At 33.7% G+C, this 12,332-nt stretch overlaps 2 protein-coding genes across 5 annotated transcripts; one reads left to right on the top strand and one right to left on the bottom strand.

Annotated features, from left to right (window-relative positions):
* The first annotated feature begins 5,395 nt into the window (after positions 1 to 5,395).
* LOC110607549 (protein BASIC PENTACYSTEINE7) lies at positions 5,396 to 8,736 on the top strand. Of its 4 annotated transcripts, none has more exons than XR_006349237.1 (4): positions 5,398 to 5,527; positions 6,274 to 6,334; positions 6,644 to 7,439; positions 8,516 to 8,736. XR_006349237.1 is itself a non-coding variant. In XM_021746684.2 (3 exons), the coding sequence occupies exon 3, from the start codon at positions 6,673 to 6,675 to the stop codon at positions 7,369 to 7,371; it is 699 nt and encodes a 232-aa protein (XP_021602376.1). In that variant the 5' UTR covers positions 5,398 to 5,527; positions 6,274 to 6,334; positions 6,644 to 6,672; the 3' UTR covers positions 7,372 to 7,708. The 4 variants fall into 4 exon arrangements, 2 of the variants coding, with proteins under 2 accessions (XP_021602375.1, XP_021602376.1); XR_006349238.1 differs by lacking the exon at positions 8,516 to 8,736 and adding an exon at positions 7,654 to 7,708; XM_021746684.2 differs by lacking the exon at positions 8,516 to 8,736 and having other exon boundaries at positions 6,644 to 7,708.
* Positions 8,737 to 8,781: 45 nt separating this feature from the next.
* LOC110607548 (phosphoribulokinase, chloroplastic) lies at positions 8,782 to 11,362 on the bottom strand. Its single transcript, XM_021746682.2, has 5 exons — positions 10,586 to 11,362; positions 10,284 to 10,368; positions 10,115 to 10,199; positions 9,456 to 9,700; positions 8,782 to 9,197 (listed from the first exon to the last, which is right to left on the bottom strand). Exons 1-5 carry the CDS (start codon positions 11,137 to 11,139, stop codon positions 8,949 to 8,951), a joined length of 1,218 nt encoding a protein of 405 aa, XP_021602374.1. The 5' UTR covers positions 11,140 to 11,362; the 3' UTR covers positions 8,782 to 8,948.
* Between the last annotated feature and the right edge of the window lie 970 nt (positions 11,363 to 12,332).

The following is a 12,332-nucleotide window of genomic DNA, read 5'->3' as shown; positions in this document are numbered from 1 at the left end:
CCATATTACAGTAGAGAGAAGGCCGGTGGTCAGAGAAAGAATCAGGACGGCTATGAGCCGGTAGGAGTGTTAAGCAGATGACCGTAGGAAGCTTGTAGTGTTCCAAGAGAGAGATATGGTGTTGCTCAAGGTGTCTCCTATGAAAGGGGTGATTCGCTTTGAAAAGAAAGGTAAGCTAACTACACGATACATCGGATCCTTCGAAGTCTTGCAAAAAGGTTGGGAATGTATCGTACAAGTTAGACTTACTAGTTTCCACGGAGAGAATCCATCCGGTTTTTCCATGTTTCCATGTTACAGAAGTTTGTGTCAGATCCAGGCAAGGTTCTTAATGAGCCAGATGCAGAGATCCTAAGAGATCTCACCTACGTGAGCAGCCAGTACGGATCATAGACACTCAGATCAGAAAGCTAAGGAACAGGGAAATTCCGATGGTGAAAGTCCTTTGGAATCACCACAGAATGGAAGAGAGTATTTGGGAACCCGGGAGTTTATACTCCAGCGATATCTTTATCTCTTCTAAGTGAGTGTTATAGGTTTTATGTGTTTCTTTTGATGCTATGCTTGCTTGGTGAACATTCGGGGACGAATGTTCTTAAAAGGGGGAAGAATGTAATACCCGGCTAGACCCCGGCATCGGAATTCCTACTTCCGGCGGAATCTCCGTTGGAATCCGGAATTTCTCGGATGTCGGAATCTTCTAGAAGGGTAAAATAAAGGTTTTTCAAAAAATATTTTTACATGTTTTATGGTTTGATTAAGAAAGAAAATTGAGTTTTGAAAGAAAAGAAAGTTTTGAAGGGAAATGTCAGGTTCGGCCGTCGAAAGTGGCTCCCTTTTGCTACCACCGAAAGTGGCTCCCTTTTGCTGCCGCCGAATGTCAAGTTCGGCCACCGAATGTGGTGGAGTTTTGGAAGCACCTTTGGCCTCCGAAGGTGGTCTGGCTAGCCACCTATAAAAGGCCCCATGTCCGAAAATGGGCGAGTTTTTCTCTCCATTTTCGGGCAAAGGTGAGTTCTTGACCCTCCATGGTTGATTTTATGTTTTCCTTCAAATCTCCCAAAGTTTTTATGAGTTTTTACCGTGTTTTGAAGATTTTAAAGCTAAGATCGAGGTTTTAGAAGCTTGGAGACCTTAGGAGCTTGTTTCTCTACATCTCCAAGTTTGGATCGCCTCTCCTCTCGATCTTCAAGAGGTAAGAGTAGATCCTCACCCTCTCTTATATTTTAATTAAGTTTTGTGGGGTTTTAAGGGTATAAGATGCATGTTTAGAGTAGATTTAAAGTGTTAGGGTTTATGTACCCTTTATGGTAAATGCATGTTTAATGTGATGTTTGTTGGGGTTTAGGCTAGTTTTAAGCCCCTAAATGCTTGAGAATGTGTTTTTACATGTTTATGCATGCTTGGGAGTGTTGTGTTTGAGTTTTGAAGGTTTGGGAGGCAAATGTGCATGAGAGGCTTGAGTTCTCCCATTCTGGAATAACTCATGTTCGACCGCCGAACCTGCCTGTGGTGGCATGTTTTGGCCGCCTAAACTCGCCCCCGAAAGTTGGACTTTCGGCTCTGGAGGAGAGTTTCGGCCGTCGAACCTGCCGCCGAAAGTGCATGAGTTTCTGATCTGGAAGGAACTTTCGGCCGCCGAACCTGCAGCCGAAGGTGCCTGAGTTTCGGCTCTGGAGGGACTTTCGGCCGCCGAACCTACCGCCGAAGGTGCCCTGTCCAGCCTTCCTTTGCATATTTTCTATGGATGTTTTGTGATGTTTTAGGGGGGTTTTTGGGGAGATGTTTAGAGTTATGTTAGAGTATATTTGGTCCCTCATTTGAGTCCACCTGTGTAGGATCGGACCTGAGAGACCGAGGAGGTCAGTAGTGAGCTAGCTGCTACAGAGTCAGTAAAGCGTCAGCCAGAGGTGAGTAGAACATAACTTCTTTTATTTTCAAAGCAATAAATCCTTTCTAGCGTGACTCATGCATCACGAATGCCATGATATGTATTAGGTTGTTTTGCATTAGAATTCACGAATATGTTGCATTGCATATTATGATGTTGATGTGGATGGATGTTGGATGACCCATTAGCCCTCAATGTGATATGATATGATATGAGATGGAAAGACCAGGTGTGGCCTAATCGCCCCTGGCACTGATTAAAAGAAGACCAGGTGTGGCCTAATCGCCCCTGGCATAGATTATGAGAAAGACCAGGTGTGGCCTAATTGCCCCTGGCATATTGGATATGCTATGTTATGTTATGTTTAAGAGAAAGACCAGTGGGGCCTATTCTACGCTCCCTGGCACCATTGGAATGTGTAGAGGGCTAATGGTGACAAGTCTGTCCTTGATGTGAATTGTTTGTGATGTGATGCATCCCATGAAAGCATATATTTTTATATATTGTTTTACTGTTCTGCTCACTGGGCTCTAGTAGCTCACCCCTTTCCCCTAACCCCTCCAGGTTTGCAGGTTCAGGATAGACTGGGAGGTCGTCAAGAGTAAAAGAGGTGTCTATATAATAGAATAGTTGTGGACATGATGAAATAGCATGTAATGTAAAGAATTGTAAAATGATGTAATGTAAAGTATCGTAATGGTGATTAGTATTGTGCTTGGCCCTAATGTTTATAGTTAAACCCTGTTGTACATGATCTTGATGTAAATGTTTTAATGTTATGATATGTTGAACTAAACTTGATGTATGAGATGTTGACCCAACTGGAGCATTTGATGAGGGCTCCAGTAAGGGGTTTTATGTTTACAGTATAATGCATGCAGGTCAAGCCTGGTATATGTAAAAGTTTAAAGTTTTTATGAAAATGTATGATCATGTATGTGATTGTATCAGATATACAGGATGTATAGTAGGCTTGCTACGGGTCCCGGCGACCTTAAGTAGATTTGGATCCTAGCGCCGGTAGCGGTCCGGTTTCCGGGTTGTTACATATAGAGACACACCAATAATTAACCCAAAATAAAATTCAATATTGATTTATGTCTCCATCTTTATGAAACTACTGAGCCCCAAACATAAAATAAAAATAGCCTAAACATATTTTAATGTGATTATTCTCTTTTCTTATACGATATAATGTTATATGTAGTATATTTATATATGATATTAACATATTAAATACTTTTATTTTTGATACCATGTCGATTCATTATGCGAAATATATAACTCAATGTATATTTTATTGACATTTTTTCTTACAAGTGATAATTTAACACATTAAAATGTTATATATATATATATATATATATATATATATTCGACAATTTCCACAATACATAATACTTGACACATAAACAAATTTTAACATTATCACGGACAAGATTCGGGTAAACATCAAGACAAATATTTCACAAAATCACTTTTATCACTATCATTAAAGTCAGGATGCACATTTTCACCTTCAACTTCTTTCATCCACTGATTTGTTTCTTGACTTATCAATACACGTTCAAATGAGCAATTTTAAAGGTGATATTGATTTAGACGGTGATACATTATATTAAATTCATTTTTCAAAGACATACTTAATATCAGTATTGGAGGATTTGGGTAAGTCAGAAGATATAATTTGAAACTTTTAAATAAGGAAATCAATAATATAGCTCTAACTTGCACGGAATATCCCTTACTCTCCCCTGGCTAGGCTCTGTAGTAATCCTACCTTCTCCACATTCACTTATCGCAGTGGAGTGGGTGCCTATATAAAAATATGATTGGCATTCCTATCTTGTAATGAGGAATGATAGGGTGAATTTTTTAAAAGGTCATTTTACATCATATCAATTGCATCCATTTGGATTTTTGTATTTATCAAACTTTTTGCTATCATCAATATATAAAGTTGTCTTTTGTTTTTCACTCTTATCTTTCGATTTGATTAACATTGACTTATTCATTATCTCTGCTTTATAATGCAAGTGTATTGTGTTTAAGAGTAAATTATGTATGGTGAAAAAAAAATTCAATACAACATTAGTCTATCAACAAAATAATTTCATTGTTCACTAAACATTTTTGCCTATTATGATCAGACTTTCTACAAATTGTACAGTTATTTTTATTAAGAGCTAAAATCTTTATTGCATTCCAATCTATTTCATTCTGAATCATACTGCTCTTTAAACATCCTTTCTTCCTCACCTGCATTTGATAGAGAATTAAAAGCTTTTTCTCTTATTTTTTTCAATAATCAGAATGTCTGAATAGATTAAATATACTATTAAATATTTTACACTCATGTCTAAAGTAGTAAAAATCAACATATAAATATTGCTCATAATCAATAAATTTGGATAAGTACGATGCTATTACAAGAGAATATGAGATATCTCTTGAAACTTACTACATCTGCATGTTTTTTTACACAATTTAACAATTCATATGATAGATACCATGGGAAAAAGTTCTATAGACTGTGTTAAAATTTTTTTTAAAAGTTATCGTGTCTTAGTATTTTTTTAATTTACTTTTTATATATTGTGCTTTAGCTTGCTATTTAAGATAAAAAAAAATAAAAATATATAAAAACTTTTTAAGCTAACAAGCTGAGTATTTTTTTTTTTAATTTCTTAAATTCACAATTGAGAGTGATAGACGCGACGACATATTGTATTGATCACCCTCGATTGCATGGTAAATCGCCCTAGTTTGAGAAAATATTTTTTCTTATACATGAGATGAAGCAATATTTTTTTAAGTCACTTGGAGCAAAAGGCTAATTTTTTCCTTTTGATTTTTTTTAGTAACTAGTTTAAACAAATTTGAATACGATATATTACAGATAACTCGATAAATTAACATTAATTTATATAAAATATATAAATTTTAATAATATTAAAATTAAATTTTAAAATATTTTATAACAATAAATTATAGTTAAAATAAAATATGCAAAATCACCCAATTAAAAAGTATCTTCCGGAAGGTTACAAAATTATACACTCCTAATTATAGTACTTTGATATATTATTTTTATATTCTTGAAAAATATGAAAATTAATATATATATTTTTTCATTTTTAAAATCTTAATTTTTATATTTTAAATTTATTAAATTAAAAGTTCTCTATCGAAACAATATATTTTTAGTTTAATAAAGTTAAAATACGAAAATTAAATTATTTATTTTTAGAAAATTTAGAAATACAAGTGTTAATTTTGATATAATCTAATAATTAAATATTTAAGGATATTTTATTTATTTTAAAAATATTTAATTAAAAAATTAAATTAAAGACCTTTAAATATAAAACTCAATTGTTGAATTTTAAAAACAAAGGAGTATTTATTTTAATTTTAATATAGTTTAGGGATGTAAAAGTAATTTACCTTATTAGCGGAGCGTGACATGCACCTACGTCGAGGGAAGTGAAACAACATGGGTTATCCAGGTAAAGGAGTCCTTTGAGATACTGAGAGATAAATGCTTAAACAAAATTTTCATGTGCTCTTGCAGAGAAATGCTGATTCAGTTGGCAATGCAGTGAACCGAAGAACAGGAAACTAACCCACTTCCAGGTAATCAAAGATTATATTACTAAATGCAGCTTTTCAATTTTCATAGATCTTGCAGACTTGTTATACTCACAATTTTTCCCCATATTTCTTGGATTTCCTTTTTGAATTTACGATGTTTGGTTTAGTACAGTTCATTTTGTGGGCGATATGTTCCTTTGTTGTGCGTTTATCCTCTTTGATAGCTTGAAATCTTAGTGTTTTCTTGTATTTTTTTTTTTTCTATTTTGCTCTCAAAATTTGTGCTTCTTTTATGGGTTTCATCTGTCTAAGAGAGCTTGAAATCTATCACATTCTTAATAATTTTGGTCTCTTTTCTTTTTTAATCACTGTCCAGTGCTTTGGGTTTTCAGTTTATCTGATTGTCTTAAAAAGAAGGGTCTCTCACAAATAAATTGGACTTCTGGCTATGCATTTGCATTTTGCTCATGACGTGTAGTTATTGTGTTCACTCTTATGTGCTCTGGGCCTTTAGTCTTCAATTCCTTGATATCTAATATGTGTCTGTGTGTTTAGTTTGTGTAATTCATTTGAATTAATTTGCTAGAAAATACGCTTTCTAGTTAATTATTGCCATGTATAATTGAGAATTTATGGGGGAAATATTTTGTTAAAAATTCCAAGAATAAATTTGAGAGAAATTACTGATCTTTTATACATTATACATTACTAGGATGTAAATTCAAATCCTTTATATTGCATGCATTTCCATTACTGAAGCTAACATTTGTTGGAACTTCATTCTGTAGTTGAAAAATATGGCACAGTTAGTAAATTCGTGTTGTTCCATGAGGTTTTGGTAGGCAAGAGGTAAGATAATCCTTTTAATCCGTTTTACTCTATTAGTTAGGCTTAGTTTGGTTCGTCATTCAAGTCCTGTTTGTGTTCACTTAAATGGTTTGTATTTAGCTGAATTGCTTCTAGCTTGAATTAAATATCCTTCTACTTGAATATATTCTATTAATTTATTCATGAGGAACTTTTGGATTTTATATGAGTTTCTGGGCCTCAGCAAAATTTGTCGATTTTTTTAGTTGTTATTTTGGCTGACATAGATACAAATAGGTGTCAAGTATTAAGATTTGATTTTCTACAAGCTGTGTGCTAATTTACGTGCAGTGTTGAGACATCTAGCAGTAAAGTCCACGATGGGTACTTACTCCAACAGAAGCCATATCATACCAGAAGCTAGCACAGGGACATCTGTTCCACATTTTGCTTGGTTTTATTCTGGAAATTTTTACTCTCCACCAAAAACCAGCTCAGTTCATTCTCAGGGAACTCAGATTGATTCAGAACCAGGTCTACCTGTTGATCCTATTCGTTCTGTTGCTCCTACAACTGAGCCAGCAAAGAAAAATAACTCGGGAACTAAACCTGCAAAGGCTAGAAAACAGAAGCCTTCTGTAAAGGGTTCTAACCAAATCTCATCCAAAATTTCAAAGCCAAAACAACCCAAAAAGGCTTCTTCTAAAAAGAATGGACAAAACATGCCCGAAGCCAAACGTGAAAAAAGGAATCTCAATGTTGATGTTGATAGAATGAACTTTGATTTATCTGGGGTGCCGTCTCCATTTTGCTCATGCACAGGCATGCCTAGAGTTTGCTACAAATGGGGTGCTGGTGGATGGCAGTCCTCATGTTGCACCATTACTATATCAGAATATCCTCTCCCCATGAGTTCCGCAAGGCCTGGGGCTCGCATGGCTGGGAGGAAAATGAGTAGTGGAGCATATGTGAAACTTCTGCTGAAACTGGCAGCTGAAGGTCATGACCTTTCCCATCCAGTTGATTTGAAGGACCACTGGGCTAGACATGGTACTAACAAGTTTGTTATAATCAAGTAGAGATGTGGAAAACTGACAATTAGATATACACCGACTACTGGTGTGTATGATTCCTATCTTTTTTTCTGGTAAGGTGTAGTCTATTGTCATGCAGATATGTATAGTTGTTAGGTACTGTGCTTATTTTGGCAACTGTTTAGTGCTTTCTGATGCAGTCTTTAGTTGATTAGAATCCTGTGTAGTACTTATCACTTATCAGAGGTTCGAAACATGAATTGGAAATGCCAGTTTTTACTGGACTTCCTTAGTTTGTGTTCTGAAGTTCATCAAGCTGGTTAACAGGAAATGCTTTTTAAATCTTCAATAGAAAGGTCTACTATCTTTCATGCTTGCTTAACTAAAGGATCTGCAAGTAAAGTAAGCTCAAGTGCATATCATCAGTTTACACTTCTCATGTGAAAACGTATATTGTGTTATTTTTATCTTTTGAACATACATTAGTTGTAATGGAGGTTGATTATGCCTCATTACATTTCTCAGTATGGTTCAAATGACTTGATGAAAAGGAACTAGAATAACACATTGAGTTGCATAGGAAAGGTTGCTGTCGTCTTCTTTTTTTATCTTTGTGAAGAGAACAGTATGCATGCTGCAAATCTAAGAACTGAAAACAACTACATGCAACAAAATATGATCGGCTATTCGACTCTTATGCTTTCTAGGTTTGCGCATTCCTTTTCTTTTAGGTTTGCATTTGCTTCATATCACATGCTGAAATCTTTCTTGTCATCAGGGAAACTAATAGGTTGAGCATATTTTAGGATTTTGCGCAACGTCCATCTAATAAATTGTTTCCAGTCTACTGCAAAGTTTAATTACGTTACTAGTGAAGTTGATGTAATGTTAAAGGTTCAGTCTGGATCGGTTTTTAGGCCATAATCAGTAGTTCTGGTTCAATAGATCAATGGGCTCAGGATTGACTGTAGAGTCCCGTTCGGTTGTAGTTCAGTCTTGATTTGATTCTGATTTAGTCAGGTTTTGATCTAGTTTAATGGTTGAAAGTTTTAACAATTTTATCTTTTAAACGAGAAAACAGTTTTAACTAGAAACCAAACTGGACTTGCGGTTTCTATCCAGCTCAAGATGAAGAAGGGAAACAAGTTCGATTCAAATTGATTTTGATTTTGGTTAAATCCTGTTTCAGGTTCGAATTGGACTGGGGTTAGGATTAGACTTGGCCACCATGGATCATGACGTGATATATTTGGAGGATCTGTTTATTACGAGTTTTAAATATTTGCGTTCAGCAAAATATTTATTTAGACCTCATGCATGTGGATCAGAACACAACAACTATGATAGTACTCATGTATTTGTATATTGGATCTATCTTGAATCAAGTCTGACACATGAATTGTCCATTTACTTGTGTGGTCAATTCCTAATTTATATGATCTTGTAGAAACTGTCTTAAAACTGAATTTAATCTCTGCTTTTGATTTCTCTATAATACACAAATCTTCACAGAGTTACAAACACCAAATAGGTGCGCAAGTATTTCTCATTCTTATGAAGAATAGCCTAAAACAAACAGTGAAGAAGAATAGAAAGGAAGAAAGAAAAGGTGGTAGAAATTATTAGGCTTTTGCTTCTACAGGAGCCCCCGCCTTACTGGTGATGATTTGCTCGTAGAGATCTCTTATTTTCAATCCGATGATGGTTTGGAAGAGACCTGTTCCATTGTTACTTCCAGGGAAATCTGCATGCTTCAACATTTGCTGAGTGATTTCTCCATAGAACTTAGTGGAAATGTTGCTCAGATGACTTTCTACATAGATAAGCTCATCTAATCTGTCGAATTGCCCATCCATCTCCAATACTGACACCTAAAACAACACAAATAATTAAAATGAGAAAAAAAAATTTTATAATATTAAAATACAAATTTACTATTAAAATTTTAAAATTATCATTTTAATCTTTTTAGCTAAAAATGGGTCAGTTTGAACTAAACCAAAAGGTATAGGTAAATTTGGCTGAAAAAGAAAAAATTAAGTTTGGAGAAAATTAGATATTTCTCTAAAATTGAGAGGCAAAAATGAGATTTATTGGAAAGGAGAGGAATGAAAATGAAAATGGCATACCTCATGGCCAAAGTAAGTGTCAGGGCCATAGAAGAATTTGATGCCAGGGTAAGAGCAGGTGAGCTTCCTACCACATGGAATCCATGAAATGGTGGAACCTTCATCAAACAAGTAAACTGGGCTGAAATACTTCACCCCTTCTTTCATTATCAGCTTTACTCTCAATACTTTCCCTTCATTGTCATCTGGTATCAGTTGTGTTGGTAGCACTTCTATCACTGCATCTGCATGTTGCTTTTGTGGATCTGCACCAACACCATTCTTCATTTTTCAAATATAATTTAAAAAAAAAAACTATCGATTCAATTCAAAATTTTATTATATATTATTATTTATTACTCAATTATTCTAAATTCGCATCGAATAAAATATAAAAAACTTTCTTAAATTTTAAAATTATCATATATTTAAAGTTTAATCTCAAAATCTTTAGTTAAGAAAGAAAACAGACTGTTATTTTTATTTAATTCTTGATTGAATTAATGAATGTATAACAAAATAATTTTGGTAAAAATTAAATATGAATGAAATGAAAAGATGGGTAAAAATAAAATTCTTTCTTTATTAATTTTTAATTTTAGAAAATTTTTTCAAAAATTGAAAAGTTTGGATGTTAGGTAAAAATTGAAACTAAATTAGCACGTAATTGAAATCGTTACCAATATAAGCATCAAAGTCAGGCTTGCGAGCTTCAATACTGGCTTTAATGCTTTCAAGACTGTGTCCTCGCTCTGCCATGTCTCTCTGCAATTGTTTAGTTCCGGCATTATTAGGTCAAGAGGAAACATTTGAATTTAGTTAACGAGTGTTATAGAAAGTGAAATTTACTTGAATTTTCCATGCAAATTTAACTTCATTGCTTATGTCCAAGTAGATGCTGAAGTCCAAGAGATCCCTTACACGTTCATCAAACCTACATACACATTTGCCTTACTCTCTATTTATTTCATGAAAAATAATTTCCACGTAAAAATATTAAATAATATATTAAAAAAATACTTTTCTCAATAGTCATGCATATATTTAAATCTCAGTTGAAACCCAATAATTTAAAAAAAAAAAATACAAAAGTTAAGAAAATCACATGTTTTCATAAATGGCAGAGAGAGAGAGGGAAATAAAAAGCTTACATTGGGTGAAGGCCTTCAATAACAAGAATCTTAGGAGGCTTGATGAGCTCAGGAGGATCTAATAGACCAGTGACATGATTATAAATAGGTTTCTCAACAGCAATCCCATCTTTAAGAGCTTTAACTTGTTCATACATTAGATCAAAATCATTAGCTCTCGGATCAAGTGCTGTCACTCCTTTCTCTTTCCTTCCTGTTCTATCCAATGAATGATAATCATCTAAACATATCACTGTTGTTGTATCACTGATGAGTGTGTTTGAATCTGGATTGCCTCCCTTTGGTGGCTCTGCTGCACCTCCAAACACACTAGTTAACCTCCTCATGAAGGTACTCTTCCCACAACCTGAGTCTGCTGCTAGACCAATCACAACTGTCTGTGAGTCACCTGCTGAGCAAGTTATCACCCCATTTGCAGCTCTTCTACTGGTTTTCTTGCTACTGCTATAGAAAACAACATGTTTCTGGTTAAATCCCAAGTGGGTTTTTGCTGGTGTATAAATTGAGCATGTTGAATTCAGTGATTGAGTTGTGTAAACTGTGCAAATTGCCATTTCTTGTAAATGGGTTTTTGCCAAAATTTTTCTTTTCTTTTCTTTTCTTTTCTTTTTCTCAGCTGATTTTCTGCAGAAACATGAAATGGAAAATTTATGGAGAAATTTTCCTTTGTGATACCAAAAGGGAAAACAGATGGCTAAGTGATGAGGGCTTGAGAGGCTGGTTTAATGTTTATGGGTTTCTGTGACTACCCCTTGTTTTGATCAAGTTTGGAGATAAAATTTGGGTGAGAATGCAATTATGCATATGGGTATGGAAGGAAATAATCAATTCATTAAGGGTAAAAATGTCATTTAAATACTTAAAAACTGTAATTGATATTTGGAAATATTTATTATTTGTTAAAAAAAGATGGAATTGTTGATGAGGTGATGGCATTTGTGATAGGCAGAGGTATGGAGAAGCTTGGTGGTCATCTCTTGGAGTGTTGATATTTGGATTGCCACATGGCACCAAATGGTTGGTCACTTAAAGATGAGAGGTTTAAGGTGAGGAGTGCATCTAACATTTTATTTATTAATTTCTAACATTATCTAAGATTTTAGAAGAAATGATTTCATTTAAAATTATTTATTTAGTCTTTGAAAATTCTTTTTTTTCTTTTTATTTATTTTTTATTTTAACTTTAATTTTACTTATAATTTTTAATTAATAATTACTTTTTAAAAAAAAATAATTTTATTTAATACTGAGTATTAATATTTAGTGTATTTATAATTGATATTGAGAAATTAATTATATTATTATATTAATTTTAAAGAAAGAGAGATCATTTTAATTTATATCCTTTTAATGGTAGAAATATGTAAAGTTTAAAATTTAAACATGTGAAAAATATTAATAATGGTTTTTCCAAATGTATTTTCAATATAATAAATGTAACGTCCCGAAAATCGGCGCTAGAATTCAGATCGGCTTAAGGCCGTTGGAACCCGTAGCAAGCCTAATATACATCCTGTATATCTGTTTAATCCCATACATGATCAACAATTACATAAAAATTTAAAACTTTCTCATTTATTTATTCATTCATTGGTTCATTCATTTGTTTATGTAAACCAAATTTAAGTTATGATATGTTACCCCATTGGAGCAATTGATGAGAATTCCAGTGTATGGGGTTGATGAGAACTTCAGTGTGGGGTTGATGTTCATGTTTATGAATAGTGCATGCACGGGTTGAGTTTGA

Source organism: Manihot esculenta, chromosome 17, assembly GCF_001659605.2.
Source record: "Manihot esculenta cultivar AM560-2 chromosome 17, M.esculenta_v8, whole genome shotgun sequence".
Taxonomy (NCBI): Eukaryota; Viridiplantae; Streptophyta; class Magnoliopsida; order Malpighiales; family Euphorbiaceae; genus Manihot; species Manihot esculenta.
The sequence above is the reverse complement of the archived record's forward strand: the minus strand, read 5'-3'. Positions and strand labels throughout refer to the sequence as shown.